General features: G+C 44.6%; 1 protein-coding gene across 1 annotated transcript in view; it reads left to right on the top strand.

The window, feature by feature from the left end:
• Positions 1-4,533: 4,533 nt before the first annotated feature.
• Positions 4,534-16,766, top strand: part of LOC124722396 (lisH domain-containing protein ARMC9-like) — a 209,806-nt gene continuing 197,573 nt past the window's right edge. The window contains exons 1-4 of the mRNA XM_047247567.1: positions 4,534-5,022; positions 5,103-5,187; positions 5,265-5,435; positions 16,641-16,730. Coding sequence (XP_047103523.1) covers positions 4,976-5,022; positions 5,103-5,187; positions 5,265-5,435; positions 16,641-16,730 — 393 coding nt within the window. The 5' untranslated portion in view covers positions 4,534-4,975. The remainder of the gene's footprint in view (positions 5,023-5,102; positions 5,188-5,264; positions 5,436-16,640; positions 16,731-16,766) is intronic.

The raw sequence follows: 16,766 nt of genomic DNA on the forward strand, positions 1-16,766 counted from the left end.
CGAGATAATGTCCTAAATTTCTGTGCTGTTACGACCTGTCAATCATCATGTCCTCGTTTGTAGACATGTATAAAGTTATAAATATGTCACTTACCTTTCGTTCTGAAATACGCCTTTAGTTTTCACCTTCGAGAATGCACCTTTCTATGCACAAATATTTTTTTTAACTAAACTCAGAAGGTATTAATCGGCTGATGGAAGGCACAAAGATTACTGGAAAGCATCCATGTGACTGTGTGCATTCAAGTTTGTTTTGTGGTACCACAGATTGAGAGGAGATGTCGACATTGTTCTCAAATAAACACTCTGCTTGTGACAATAGGAAGACAACGATCAAAAATGGTAAAATTTAACGAATTTTAATATACTGAGTATTTATTTAGTATGTCCTTACATGAGGACGCTGTGACCGAAAGGTTTAACATACATTCCCATAATTTCTCGGCAATTCCTTTGGCCACCTATTCTGTGTACCACAAGGGTGATCTTTACAACCTACCACTACCCTGTAATATCATTGTGAATACATATAAAAAGACTCAAATTAAATGTAATTGTGAAAAGGAGATGTTTTCCTTACTGTATTACATATTCATTCTCTGCTGATCACAGCAACTGAATCCAAAAATCGGACTCAAACAGTGTAAGGCCTCTTTGTACTGCTTTAACCATGAGTATGGCAGAAAATGCAACTTTTAAGGAAGAGAGAAGAATACAACACTGCATTTATACAAGTTCTTCTAATTTATTAAGGGACGATATTCACTTTTATATTACAGATTGAAGAGTGGAATTATAATGTGAACTAGAACACACTAAGAATGTTAGAAACATAAAATTTACCTAAGATAAACTTGCATTGCATAAAAGTCAGTATCTAATGTCTGTCATGTAGCAGAGAAACATTAATGTCTTGTACCTCAGCTATAGATCGTTTCTAAAAGTGCTTATGGTGCACTATTTTTCTCCTCCTCTTTGTAGAGAACAGCTGTCTGTGAGGCTGTACACATCGTTCCCTTCTTGATCAAACACTGCAGGGACCAATTCTTTGATGATCTGTGTTGGAGTCAACAGCAGCTAATGTAGCTTTCAGGTCTGATATCTGACCCTTTAAAACCTACAGTTGCCTTGGATAAGATATTGTGACAATGAGACTGGTAAATTTCATCTTCATTTTCTCCTTCTACCAATTTAAATCTGAAGACTCAATATTTTCTTTGCTAAGTTCGACTAATATGTTTTCTTTCTCACTTACTGTTTGCCCTTCTTCATAAGTGTGTAATGTATCCTTGTGGATGTCAACAATAATATCAAAAAGTTATTGACGTTTGCTGAAATGGTTAGCTGTCTCATTTTTTGTTGGCAGACACAGTGAATATGTTTACACACGTTACATCTGATACTGGACTCTTTGCATGAGCCTATATATTAATGTATGCAGGTTTGATATTTAATACAAATCAATTTACAGCTGCAGTCATGCGAATTTTTCTGAACAAAGAAAGTGACATCCATATCAGACATAGACAGTACAAGTCAGCCATTTCCTGCTCCACCTATGCATTCAGGAACCGCCTCTGCACTTAAGTTGTGCTTTGTGCAAATATCCTGGACTTTGCTTCTAAGTTTTTCCTTTGTCAGAATAATGAGCCTGTCAGGTAATTTGTTCTTGGCGAAGCCCATTAATGCATGAATAGATTTGTCTAGATATTTCACATTTTTACCATGCAAATATAGGTGTTTTATTGGTCAGTGCATTCTTTTAATGTGCATCCATGTGTTCATACCATTGTTGGTTCTGCAATAGTATGCTCAGCACCTAGTGCTTTTAGAACAATGTTCTTAGAGATTCAAACCAAACTCAGCTGTAGCAGAATCTGAAATAAGTCGCTACAGTAGTCAAGGAAATATGTGTTCAGATGTTATAACGTCTCCCTCTTCCAACAAAGTCCTTACTAGCTAATAAGTTTCAGCTTGTCTTTCCTTCGATTTGGTTTTGGCACATATATTTTTCCTCTACGCCATGTCAGTGTGCCAAGAGCAATGTAGACTTCTGACAGGTTCTTCCATCTTGAAAGCCCAGCAATATAAAACGGCTCAGGTAAATCTGACAGAAACACCTGAGGGCGTAATTCTCCTACTTAAGTCTTTTTTTATGAATAGTTAGACCATCTCTTGATCACACCTGTTTGAAATAAGAAAATCACAAGGACAACCTTGTCTCATGTAGTCATCCATAAGAAGTGAATTAACTCAAAACCATGAGCATTTGTTTCGTGAGTTATATCGATGCAAATACAGTCACCCCTGTATTTCTTCAGAATTTCACATTGGGTAATGTTTGTAATGATGAGGACAACGACTTCCCATGAGTAGATGATGTTGGCTGCTTGTATCTTGTGGTTTATCGGAAAACACTCAGGAGTTATCGCTAGCACTAATTTCGTTTACCCAGACTGGTGCCACTGTCTTTACGTCTCATGACCTCGAAACACAAATTATTACAATGTTCAGAATTGTATAAACCTTGTTTTCAGCAGCTGGATACACTCTATCTTGGAATCACATACAGCATCGAGTATCGCATGGAACAGAATTTTGATTGCGCTGTCAACAGCTAAAACGTTTCTTTCTTTCTTCTTCTGGCAAACCTAAATGCCAAATAACAATTTCATGTCCCACATGAGTGATCACGTGTTTTACTTTGCAGCTGCCATCTCCAGCCTCAGTTATTTCAGTGCTGGAAAGAGAGACACCTCCTATCTTGTTAGTTTCTTGGATTTTCATCTGGCGTATGCCCTTGCTTTTAGGTACATATTGCTCTGAACGACGACACAAAGAAACAAAGAAATGCAAAGAGACGTTGTTGGAAGTTCGAAACGACCCATACTTTTTGACGTAAAGTGTCAGTCTTTGTCTGCTTCTTCCAGTCAGCAAATTCCTGGAAATATGTAAATTCAACCTCTTCTAAGTAGTCATAATCGCATTTCTTCGGAAAGACTGAAATATCGCATAATGGACATTTCATTTTCATGTAACTACTTTGCGATGCATGTTCGTTTTTTTGGTTGCATATTGGATTGCGCTCCTTGTTGAACTGTTTGCCACATCAACTATATTTATAAAAGTTCTTCGCTTTTAATTGTGGAACGATATCACTTCACTTTCCTTGATGTGCTTGTGGTACGTGTTTCCTCGGATTCTTGATATAGTCATAGCTTTCACAACACCTCAAAAATTTTACAGGACAACGAAAGCTATATACTCGATAGATAAGCAATAGACCATGGGGAGTCGTGGAGTACTAGGCGTCAGGTAGCTGAACTTCGCGTATTTACCGTCAGCTACCATGTGCAACTTGGACTCTTTCCTTGAGAGATGGGCTCTGGAGACGCAGTTGCATTCCACGAGTGAAGACGATAGTTCGGCCAAAAATGCTAATATCAATATAAGTCTGCACGGTAAAGTTGCTGATAGTTCACTTATTTTAGATTCTAACTATTAGTTTGTAGGAATTATTATTGATCAACCGATTACTGACCACTGGTGTCGGAGATTTCCGGGAGTGTCTCCCGACAGTACGCACTTGGCTGTTTTGACGTTTGGCTGCCGGAAGTCACGTGACTTGGCTGCGAGGACGGTTTTCATGCAGTTGCAACCGTGAAGACTGAAGGAATTAGTTAAGCTTGAAGTAATTTCTATCTTATGTTTTAGTCCTTCATGTTCAATAAACAGAATAGTATAAAAGTTCCGCAGTAGGCCCATATTGAAATTTACGTAATTGATATGTGTGCGTACAGATACGCCGAAATATTCAGTCGATTAGTGTCGGTTTTTTTTCTGTGGATCTTAGTTGTTATAACGAAATGTGCGTTAAATATGGAAAATAAATGTGGTTAAAAAGTTAACACAAGGCTATACTGCTCGTAAGTTTGCTACCTCGATTTATTTCGCATTCACATGTAGGGGGACCAAACCGGGGAATATGAAGTATTTTTAATATTTTGGACGACGAAAAGTGGCTTTTAGGTAACCATAGTATAGTTCCAGCCCTGTTGAGAACCTGCATAAGGAATGCTGTATGGTGAAAAAAGATCATGGCTACACATGAACAGTCATTAGCTTCCAGCAAAACAAAAAAAAACTTCCCTAAACATTACAACTGGACAGCTGAAAAGCTTAAAAGTGTTTACTCTGAGCTTAGATATAACGTAATGGATAATGCTACATGGCCCAAAAATACTGTGATCTATCGTTTTTTTTACTCCAGTGAAATAATCTTTTCTGTGACAAACAGAAAGAAGAATTAAGTGTAAACGGATCACATACTGCTCAGAAAGTTACTCCCATAATCGCAAGCAGTGCCTGTGTCTTAGAACTAAGTGGTTATCACTCTTTATAGAAGTGAAGCCTATTTTACTGTGTCTGTGTAAACATTGGTTATCAGCACGATAAACATCAACATGAATGGCGTCTTCGAACAGGGTGCCTCGTCACGTGAGACCAACTTCCGGTCAGTAAACGTCAAAACAGCCAAGTGCGTACTGTCGGGAGACACTCCCAGCGATCTCCAAGTTCTCAGCTATATTTCTGTAGTAATAAGACCGTATGGTGTAAAATCACTGTAAAATCCACGTTCCCCGACATTTATATACACGAGGAGTCACAAAAGATTTGATTACAGCTTAAAAACTGTTTCAGTTTTTCAACAAGCAGAAATAAATCGTTGCTTGGCAAGAATAGTTGCGTCGTCTGTCGATATGACAAAGTTGATATCACTGTGATATTGTGTGTGCTGTGTAATCAGAAATATACTTCCGGTTAGGAAGGCGGTGATTGCTTGAATGTCTGTTTACTTCGTACAAATCTGAAGTGTTCCGAGATAATTAGTAGCAAGATTTGCCCTGCTATTTGATGTTTATTGTTTCTATAGGAGCAGTTTTTGCTGTCATTTAGGTTACACTATAGTAGTACAATGAGTGCTATAAATTTTACATCGCCGAAACCAGTACTGCGTGATAAGTAAGAATTTAGTCGCTATTTTCACGATTTGATACCGCATACATTCAAGTTATTTGTATGTGTTATGCTATTAATTTCAGCCGAAAGAATTTTGATTCGCTGTCACTGATGGACAGTGACAGTGTTTGCTCCCAAGAGAATTTTGCGGCGAATTTGGTGTACGAGGTAAGTTGTTTAAAAAACAGACGTTTGTAGTACACAAAAATGCACTTTTTTTCTAACATCACGATTTCTGATTCCAGTTTCTCCGTAGCTACGAATTCAAGGAAACCCTGACCAGCTTCGTAGAAGAATGTAACAATATGGGTTTTGTGCTCAATGAACCGACTACACTGAAAGAAAAAATACAGAGGCAGGATGTTTGTAAGATCCAGAAAGTTTTCCTTGAAAACTCCGATATGGAATTTTTCAATGTAATTTAATATATTAGTGTTTTAAATAGTGATTTCGATAAAGTTGCAGAATTTTTTTATGGCTGTTGAACAGTAGAGCACTGGGTAAATTGATGTTCTCTTGTCACCTCTGATTTACAGATTTTTTTGTGTATTTGCATTTTTGGTATGTATCTTATGCATTAGAAAATGTTAACACAATAGAATAATGTAAATAGGTTATAATCCAACTTTGAATTGTTTGCATAGTGACTTGTCAACTTTGTTTTGACATCATTATTGTGTATGTGTGGTTGTATAATGCAGTGAAATATGTTCCTTCTCAAATGAGAAATACAATACAGCAGCATACCTCTTGGAAGAATGAAGTGAAGTGGTGCAGTGGTTAAGGCACTATACTCTTATTCGGGGGACGCAGGTTTCAAATCTGTCTAGCCATCCAGATTTTAGATTTCCGTAGTTCACTTAAGGCCAATGCCAGTATGGCATGGCCAGATTCTTTCCCTGTCCTCAGTGACAAGCTTGTTCTTTAATGACCTTGTGACAGGACTTGAAAACCTGATGTTAGATAATCCCCTCTGGCTCATTTTATGTAACTTAGCTTGCATCATAAGTTTTTACTGCTTCTTGATTAAGAGATTCAGACCCTCATTCATTGTTACTTACTTGAAAGTATACAAGAAAATTAGACATATTTGACTCATAAGAAAGAATTAATTGTAAATGTATTAATAAATGAAGTCAACTTAACCATAGTACCAGCCATCTCCTCTTGATTTGAGGGTTCATTACATTTTTGTTAATTTTCCTGACTTGATACTACAATGAGTTAGTAGCATATTTTAAAATTTCCTTTTTCTACTGTTGATTAGGGAAGGCAACTTCAGACACCTGTAGGTACTCATGTTGCCCACTTTATTGTGTAATGGGTCAGTTTTGCAATTATAACACACTTTCTCAGTGAAAAATAGGGCAACATAATGACACTTTACATAGCCATCTTAAGATATTAATTCAGTGCTAAGACATCCTGTGTTTACTAAGTTAAGATGAAGTATGGCTGCATTTGAATCAGTAAGTTAGTTAGTGGGCCTCTGCCTTTTATATTTTTCATAGTTTATGTACTATATATTTACATAATATACATCAAAATACTTGTTGGAGTCTTTTCCATTACCCAATATAGGTTTCCTGAATATCTCTTGCAATTTTAGTTTGTATAACTAAAAGTGTTTTAAATGTAGCACTAACGTACACACCAGACTATACTACAGATAAAGTTTTACCAGAAACTCCATTTTGCATTTGTTAGCTTTGCCATCTCTCAGCCAGATTATCATATCCCCACCTAACCCATGTTTTGGTCTCTGCTGCAGATAATTGTCATCATTCCAAAGATTTTTTTGGGGGGGGGGGCGAGTGTTGCCAGTGGGAAGCCCTTTGTTAATGAACAGTTGTAGTTTAGCAGAATATTCACCACATGCATTGAACACATTATTATTATTATTATTATTATTATTATCATTATCATCATCATTATTAAAAAAAAGGTCCAAACTTGTTCTTATTCCAGTAGTGTGTATTTAATGGTTTAAGGCATACTGCTTGTTCATATTTCTACTGATATGCACATGAGATTGGTAGCTGAATTAACTTAATGCAGTGAGGACACTACTCGTATTTCACTACAGTGAGAATTAATATTAAATTTAGTTATTAACTTTACAAACCTTTTCTGCAGTTTGAAAATTGTTTCCATGTTTTGTGCATGGAACAAGAACAGTTACAAGACACTGGCTATTGGCTGTTATACACTGATAATAGGACCTTAAAGGGGATAAATTGTTGATATCATCCTCTTTACGTTCATTGCATGTCAATGAACAACTGACGATTGTTGGGTCAAGAGGAATATACGATAAGAGTCACTGGCTTTGACCACTGACTTAAAGCTGATAGCTATGTGTGTATTCACAGTTTTGTTGTTAGTTGACTCGGCCAATGAACATTAAAGAAAATAAAAAAAAACATGTGGTTGTGGTTACGCCGATCTGTAGCCTAGCCTGAGGTCTAGCTTAGGTTAGAAGCCAGCTTGATTGTGAGTTGATATAACCAAAAAATGTGAAGTTTAAGAAATTCACTTATGGGGACAGACTGATCCGTAGTGAAAAAGTTTGAAATAATTGCCACTGATGGTATGTTATAGTCGTCATGTTGTTTATTGCATGTTTCCTACATCACTGGTCAAAACTGGCAACTCGTAGAGAATATCCTCTTTATCTATAGTCACTTCCAGAAAGTTTTAGTTAGCTACACAGTCTGCAGGTGTATCTTTTATGTTTAAAGAGACAGTTGTTTTCACTCTTTAATAAATTCGTAGTGTTTGTTTTCTTTATGTTCAACAGGTACAACTGAAACTTTTCATTAGCTATTCCTCTTCTACCTACTGCTCCTGGTTTGTTTAGTAGTGATCTAGATTATTCTTCTTCTTTATTGGCTCTACAGTTCATAATGAGTCTTGGCCTCTTCTACAATGTCCTTCCATTTCTCTCTGTCCTTTGCCAATAATCTCCAGTTTCTATAGCCCATCCTCCTAAGATCTTTGATCCCCCTGCGGGTTCGGGGGTAAGAATAGGCCCGCGGTATTCCTGCCTGTCGTAAGAGGCGACTAAAAGGAGTCTCAAACGTTTCGGCCTTCTGTGATGGTCCCCTCTTGGGTTTGACCTCCTTTTTTCTTCCAAATTTCCGTCGTCAGTGCGTGCCATTTGGGGAAGGACACCTTACGTGGTGTTTTTGTATTGGTCCATCATGCTCCACCATCTTGCATGTTACCTATTGTCGTGTGGGGGGGATTACGCCCAACATCTTCTGGGTTGTCTCCTTCTCGCCTTGTGCGCACTCTTCTTCTTAGCGCCTACGACAACTGTGGACCCTTTAAACACCTAAAATCCAGCACGGTAGCCAGTCCGTTGTGGTGGGGTCGTCATGTACCCTCTTGGTGGTAGCCCCCTGACCACGCAGGGATCGCACTACAGATGCCAGAGCTGTTTCCTCCCCATGCATGCCAAGGAGTATGTGCCCATCTTGTCTGGGGCACGGGGACTCCGGGCAACGGGATATCGGCCAGGTACCCGTTGCTTTGGCTGGGTGGCGCCCTTGGGGAGAGCCCTCGTTCGGAGTAGGTGGCATCTGGGCGGATGTGGCGCAATGAAGCGCAATAAATCACACCAAGCTGGTGGTCGCACGGCCACCAGCGTCTCTAAGCGAAGTAGAGTCGACTTCGATGCTGCGCAATATGACCCTCAGACGTTCCCCTCGTTGGCTGCGCCATGGGAGGGACGCCGATCTAGTGCCAAGCGGGAGCCTTATGTACCGCAATACCTTGTCTGCAGCAGGACTGATGGTGACTCCTTTCTTCCGACGAAGCCTATGTTTTTTGTGGAACACCTGGAGGATAAGTTTGGGGAAGTGGCAGGGTTGTCAAAAATGAGGAATGGGTCCATCCTCCTCAAGACGTCCTCCCCAGCCCAGTCACGAGCGTTGCTCTTGTGTGATAAGCTGGGTGACGTCCCTGTTACCGTCACTCCCCACAGTAGCTTAAATATGGTCCAGGGGATTATTTATCATCGTGACCTCTTGTTACAATTCGATGACGAGCTGAGAGCCGACTTGGAACGGCGTGGTGTGCATTTTGTCCGTCGTGTCCATCGAGGACCCAAGACAAACAGGGTGGCCACCGGTGCCTTTATCTTGGCCTTCGAGGGTGATGTCTTGCCCGAGAAGGTCAAGGTAATGGTTTACCGTTGCGACGTGAAGCCATACGTCCCTCCCCCGATGCGGTGCTTCCAGTGCTGGAAGTTTGGGCATATGTCCTCCCGTTGCCCATCCAGCGCTACATGTCGAGATTGCGGACGCCCCTCTCATCCCGATTCTCCATGTGCGCCCCCGCCTGTATGTGTCAACTGTGGGGAGCACCACTCTCCATGCTCGCCGGATTGCCCCGTTCTTCATAAGGAGCAGAAGATAATGGAATTTAAGACCCTGGACCGGCTTACTTATCGAGAGGCTAAACAGAAATATGAGAGGTTGTATCCTGCTTCCCTTCGAACATCTTATGCTGCAGCCACGTTATCGTCGCCCACGCGAGCGACGGTTGTCGCTTCATCTGTGCCGCCTTCAGTGGGCCCTCGGGGCCATATATCTCTGTCTGCCCCCCTCGCGCCTGGGGGCAAGCCTTCCTCTATTGCCCCCTTAGCAGTTGGGGGCAAACCCTCTTCTGTCGCTCCCCCCAAGCTTACTTCGGGAGTGACATCTGCTCCACAACTGGGAGGCTCGATTCCTCCCCCTCCTTCTCCGGCGGCGTTGCCTCCGCCGGTTCCTCTCTCGCGGAAGGGGTCCCTCGGGGCTCTCCCTTCCTCCGTTTCTTCTCCTTCCCAGCCAGATGTCAGCCAGTGGCTGAAGGTTCCGCCACCTGCTGATCGTAGGGCTTCTGCGTCGTCGTCAGCCTCCGACGCTCCTTCAGAGAAGCTCTCCCAGCCCTCTCACCCTAAGGGCAGACGCGAGAAGAAGGAACGGAATGTGTCCAAGAAGAAGGACGTTCCGGCGGTTTCAGCACCGCCTGCTGTACATAGTCCTGGCTCCGGGGATGAGGTGGAGATCCTCGCCTCTGCCGCGGATCTCGCCCTCACGGAACCCTTGGGGGCCTCTCCTATGGACTCAGCTGACTCTCCCCCAGTGGCGGCAGTTGGCTCTGAAGCGCTGTCTGCCTCTTAGTCGCATTCACGCCCTCCCAGTCCCTTCCTGCTTCCATTCTCCAATGGAACTGCGGCGGTTATTTCCGCCACCTGCCTGAGCTCCGGATGCTTCTGAGTGATTCCCCTGTTCTCTGCATTGCTCTGCAGGAAACTTGGTTTCCTGCACTACGGACCCCCGCCCTTCGCGATTATCAGGGATACTATAAGAACCGTGCTGCCTGTCATCGAGCGTCAGGTGGGGTTTGCCTCTTTGTTCACCACTCTGTCTGTAGTTCGCCAGTACCCCTTCAGACGCCTTTAGAGGCAGTTGCTGCCAGGGTTGAGCTCTCGCCGGCTATTACTGTTTGCTCTGTTTACATTCCTCCGGATGGGGAGCTCCCCCGACATGTCTTGGCTCAACTCCCGCCACCATTGCTGCTTCTGGGTGATTTCAATGCCCACAACCCTCTATGGGGTGGGACTGTCTCTGATGACCGCGGTCGGGCCGTGGAGCATTTGTTGGCTCAGCTCGACCTTAGCCTCTTGAACACCGGTGCTCCCACGCATTTCAGTGTTGCCCATGGCTCGTTCTCGGCCATCGATCTCTCTCTTTGCAGCCCCGGACTTGTCCCATCCCTCCACTGGAGGGTGCACCCTGACCTGTGCGGTAGTGACCATTTTCCCGTCTATTTGTCACTACCCCAGAGTCGTTCTTCTGGGCGCCTGCCCCGCTGGGCTCTCCACAGGGCAGACTGGCCGGCTTTTACTTCTGCTGCTGCCATTGAGTCTCCCCCACAGGGTGACATTGACGAGGTGGTCCGTGTTTTAACCACATCCATCATTTCAGCGGCCGAGGCTGCCATCCCCCGATCTTCTGGCCTCCCTCGGAGGAAGGCTGTACCCTGGTGGTCGCCGGAGGTTGCTGAGGCTATTCACGACCGTCGGTGGGCTCTCCAGCGGCATAGGTGGCACCCGTCTCTCGAGACCCTCATCGCCTTTAAGAGGCTCCGTTCCCTGGCCCGTCGTCTTATTGCACGGCGTAAGCAGGAGTGCTGGGAGAGGTATGTCTCATCCTTGGGCTCCCATGTCTCCCCCTCACTCGTGTGGTCCCGGATCCGGCGGATTTATGGATACCAGACCCCTATGGGTGTCCCTGGGCTCTCCTTGGACGGCGCTGTCTGCACGGACGCTGCCACCATTGCTGAATGGCTTGCCGCGCACTTTGCTCAGAGCTCTGCGACTGCCTCCTATCCCCCCGCCTTTCGCTCTCTAAAGGAGCGAGCCGAGCGGACGCCGTTCTCATTCCACACGCGTCGTTCTGAAACATACAATGCTCCTTTCAGCGAGAGGGAATTCCTCGCTGCCCTCGCCGATTGCCCTGATACAGCACCAGGCCCAGACTGCATCCACGTGCAGATGCTGAAGCATCTCTGCAGGGACTGCCAGAGACACCTTCTCGCAATATTTAATCGCATTTGGAGCGAAGGCGTGTTCCCATCGCAATGGCGAGAGGGTGTTATTGTCCCCATCTTGAAGCCTGGTGCGGACCCACTGGCGGTGGACAGCTATCGTCCCATTACCCTCACCAACGTTTTGTGCAAATTGCTCGAACGTATGGTGGGGCGGCGTTTGTGTTGGGTCCTTGAGTCGCGCGGTCTCCTCGCTCCATCCCAGGGTGGCTTCCGTCGGGGCCGGTCTGCAGTGGACAATTTGGTGCGGCTGGAATCTGCTGTCCGTACGGCTTTTGCCCGACGTCAGCATCTCGTTGCTGTATTTTTCGATCTGCGGAAGGCGTATGACACCACATGGAGGCATCACATCCTCGCCACGTTGTATGGGTGGGGTCTTCGTGGTCGGCTCCCGGCTTTTCTTCAAACCTTTCTATTGCACCGCTCTTTCCGGGTGCAAGTCGGTGCCGCCTCTAGTTCTTCTTATACACAGGAAAATGGGGTCCCACAGGGCTCGGTGTTGAGTGTGTCCTTATTTCTAATGGCCATTAATGGTCTGGCTGCAGCCGTGGGGTCGTCGGTGTCTCCTTCTTTGTATGCCGACGACTTCTGCATCTCATTTAGCTCCACGACTACGGGAGTCGCCGAACGCAGGCTGCAGGTAGCCGTTCGGAAGGCAGCATCATGGGCTCTGACTCACGGTTTTCAGTTCTCTGCAGCCAAGACTCGAGTTATGCACTTCTGCAGGCGTCGGACGGTCCACCCTCATCCTGAACTTTACCTCAGCGGCCACCTGCTTGAAGTGGTGGACACTTGCCGCTTCTTGGGACTCGTGTTTGATGCCCGGCTCACATGGGTTCCTCATATTACTCAGCTGAAGCAAAAATGCTGGCGGCACCTCAACGCTCTCCGCTGCCTTAGCCACACGTCTTGGGGTGCGGATCGCTGCACGCTGCTGCGATTGTACAGAGCCCTTGTGCAGTCTCGGCTTGATTATGGGAGCCTGGCCTATGGGTCTGCATCACCCTCAGTGTTGAAGTTGTTAGACCCCATACACCACTGTGGGGTCCGGCTTGCAACTGGCGCTTTTCGTACGAGCCCCGTGGATAGTCTACTGGTGGAGGCCGGGGTTCCCCCGCTGCGGATTCGCCGCCATCGACTGCTCGCCGACTATGCTGTCCACGTGCATTGCTCGCCAGGCCATCCCAATCGTCGCCTGCTTTTCCCTGCCATGGTCCTCCATCTGCCCGAACGGCGACCTAGGTCTGGGCTTTCCGTCGCTGTCCGCGTTCAGTCCCTGCTGTCGGAATTGGGTTCATTCCCTCTTCCGCCTCCCTTCCGGGTCCGTTCCCCCTCGCCTCCCTGGTGTTTGTCCCGGCCGTCCGTCCGTCTGGACTTGGCACAGGGACCCAAGGACTCGGTTCCGCCTGTGGCCCTCCGTCGCCGTTTTCTTGCGCTCCTCACCTCATTTCCGGGCTGTGAGCCTGTCTACACTGATGGTTCCCTGGTTGATGGTCGCACTGCCTACGCCTTTGCTCACTCTGCCCATGTTGAGCAACGCTCCTTGCCGGCTGGCTGCAGTATTTTTACTGCAGAGCTGGTGGCCATCTTGCGCGCTCTTGAGCATATGCGTTTCTGCTCAGGTAGGTCCATCGTGATCTGCAGTGACTCCCTGAGCAGCCTTCAGGCCATCGACCGCTGCTATCCCTCCTCTCCTCTGGTGTCCTCCATTCAGGAGTCTGTTTCCGCCATTGCCCGTTCTGGTCGTTCGGTGGTCTTGGTTTGGACGCCCGGTCATGTTGGCATCCCAGGGAACGGACGTGTAGACAGGCTGGCCAAAGGGGCGATCGACGCCCCGGCTTTGGAGGTCGGCCTTACGGCTCGCGACCAGCAGATGGTGTTGCGCCGTAAGCTGATTGGGATGTGGGCTGCTGAGTGGCGTGGCATGACAGCCCCGAATAAACTGCGGGCTGTCAAGGGGACGACTGATGTGTGGCGTTCCTCCCTGCGGGCTTCTCGCAGGGACTCGGTAGTCCTGTGTCGGCTGCGCATCGGCCATACATACCTGACGCACGGCCATCTGTTGCGTCAGGAGGATCCCCCCTTGTGTCGGTGTGGGTCCCGGCTGACGGTCAGCCACATTTTGCTGGAGTGTCCTCGACTGCGCACACTCCGGCAATCTTTTAATCTCCCGGGCACTTTGGCTTTGGTTTTATCCGACGATGCCTCCATGGCTGACAATGTTTTACATTTTATCCGTAGTAGTCGTTTTTATGGTTCGATTTAGGGAGGTCCTGCGCCTTTCCCTTTCTGTGTCTTTTGTCCTTGTGTCTGTTGCTGTTCTGGTGTGCCGTCAGATGGTTGACTCTTTCCCTTTTTTTTTTTCTCATGGTCAGTCAACCAGTCTCCAGCCATCCTCCTTTCCTCTGTTTCTTTCTGTCTGGTGCTCCTCTGTCCTGTTCTTGTCTGTCGTGTTTCTTACTGCATTTGTGTTCTTTTAGCGCCTGGGGGGACGTCTCCTCCCCCTTTGGTTTTTATCTGCTCCGTAGATTTTCGGCTCGCCTGATTTTGAAATGGGGGACTGATGACCTTCGCTGTTTAGTCCCCCTTAAACATCCCAACAACAACCACCACCACCTAAGATCTTTGATTACTCCTCCTTCCCGTCTCGCACTTGGTTGACCACGTCCTCTCTGCCCTCTTGGCTTTCCTTGTAATATTCTTTTTGGTACTTCTGTATCATTCATGCGAGCCACCACGTGTCCCACCTCAGTCTGGATTATTTCACTATACTCCTGATGGGTTTTTCTTTGTATATGATGTACAGCTCATGGTTGTGTCTCCATCTTCCTCTTTCGCAGATTGGGCTGATAATTCATCTAAGTACCTTTCTCTCAAATTCATCCAGTATTTTAATATCTTTTGTTGTTAATGTCCAGGTTTCAGAGGCATATGTAATCACTGGCCATATAAGTGATTTATAGATAGTTAATTTAGTGGTGCGAGTCAGGAGCCTTGAAGATAGAGGTCTTGTTAGGGCAAAATAGGCTCTATTGGCTAGTATTAATCTCTGCTTAATTTGATAGGAGGTATCATTTAGATGTGTAACTGTCAAGCCCAGGTTCTTGAAATGTTCAACTCTCTCAAACGTATAAGTGCCCATTGTTATTGCATGTGGCATATTTTCTATAGGTGCAGGTATAGAATATATTTGGTTCCTTCTTTTCTAAAACTCCACTCCCCACCCATCTAATTTCTTGTAGTGCTATTATACTTTGCTTCAGATTCGTTATTTGATCCAGCATTACTTTCAGTGCTCCTGGACGATATAGGGATCTCACATTCCAAGTACCAATATATAAATCTGATCTACATCTTATATTTCTCTTCTTCCTTATTTTACCTCCTTCGTTTACTTGTATTCCATCCTCATTGCCATTTTCCATGCCAAGTCTGTCTTCCTCCATCCGCTCTTCTTTACTTTGTCGAAGTTTTGCAACAATTGTTGTTTACAGAGCAGGCTGTCAACCCTGCATTCAACACCTATTGGCGGATGGGTGATTTTTAATCAGGGTTTTCTTCCTTTAGCCTTCGGAGATCCAACTCTGAACTGCAAGGCAGCAGTTGTTGTTCTGCTAGTTTTGGTCCGTCCCAGGTATTTTATTTCCCCGGTGTCCACCATATCTGGTGATGTTCCCCAATCCGCCACCTGAGTAGGTGTCCGATGGGAGACTAGCAACTCAACACGGGAGTGTTCTAGCTAATACTGAAAAATCCAGTACCAACTCTCACCTTTGACCAGTGACGTCAACAAGATGATACTCCCCAATTTCACCCTTATGCAATACAGCAATCATAACATCACACATTCAAGACAACAGCAGAGGAAAACAATCCCATTATACAAAATATAATCAAAATAAGTTGAAGAACAACTTGAAACCAATGTAGGTTAGTTGAATTTCTATGGTACCAACACACAAATAAAAATGCTAAAAAATTGGAGTCAGAAATTTCACTTAACCTATGTAGCTCAAAAAGTCCACAGTACCATGCAACCACAACTCTCACTAAAGGATGCGAAAGAAAACTTTGCTTGACTTACATAGCTAGAACAAAGTCGAAGATACCAGAAAGCACAACTTGTTCCAAGAACAAGTACCGTAAACTTCACTTCACCTATGCAGGATGTACCATAATTTATGGTGTAAATGTATACAGTTGAAAGTACACAAAAAAACCTATAAGTATTGAGATTTAAAACTCATAGCTTTGAGCTATGGACATTTCTCCAGTATATGCGTGGTGTAATCGGTAGTGTTGTATATTGATAGTAGTGTGTGCTGACTGGTAACAGTTCAAAACTCATTGTAATCTACAGTTTTTACCCTCTGCCATGCATCTCATGGTGGTTTGCATAGTATAGATGCAGATGCATTTCACATTAGTGAAGATAAAGTAGTACTCATAGCTCTTAAGGTATGCCTTTTAGAGCCCATGTTTACTGAGACTTTTTGTACTCCCAGTATCATGTACTTTCAACTGTAGGCATGGCACCATTAATTATGATACACAGTGTGTAACTTGTGCATAGTCAATAATGCCAAACTCACCTACCACAACTGATTCCAAAAATTAATACTGAAAACTTCACTTCACCGATATAGGAAGAACAAACTTCATCAGTAAAAAACCAAAACTCGCTGCACCAACTAATATCGAAAACCTAACTTGACAAAAGTATGTAGCTCTAGCACTGCAATATCTGCTAATTTTAGTTAATCATTATGAACTGCAACTAATAAGAACCCACACTTCTTACATAATATACAACATTGGAGTGTGCTTACCAACCAGTCAATCCACATTACACAAAATTAAAAGCAACAGTGTGTGTCATTGGAAATTCTTTTGTCTTACCACAGCTTATTGAATATTCTCCTCTGTGGTGGCCTCATTGTTAATAAAGTAAGTGCTTTTAGTTTTGCACACTTTATTTTATGTTTAGCTTTGTTGTTAACATGTTTCTTTCTCTTCATCCACAGGCTTGGAATACTCTCATACCACCATCAATAAAAAGTAAACTTGAATACAGAAAACTGACTTTTTACCTTCATGTCTATTTTGCAATAATACCACTAATTTTGGGCAAGACAAGTACATTAACATTA

The sequence above is a fragment of the Schistocerca piceifrons genome, chromosome X (assembly GCF_021461385.2).
Source record: "Schistocerca piceifrons isolate TAMUIC-IGC-003096 chromosome X, iqSchPice1.1, whole genome shotgun sequence".
In the NCBI taxonomy this organism is placed as follows: domain Eukaryota; kingdom Metazoa; phylum Arthropoda; class Insecta; order Orthoptera; family Acrididae; genus Schistocerca; species Schistocerca piceifrons.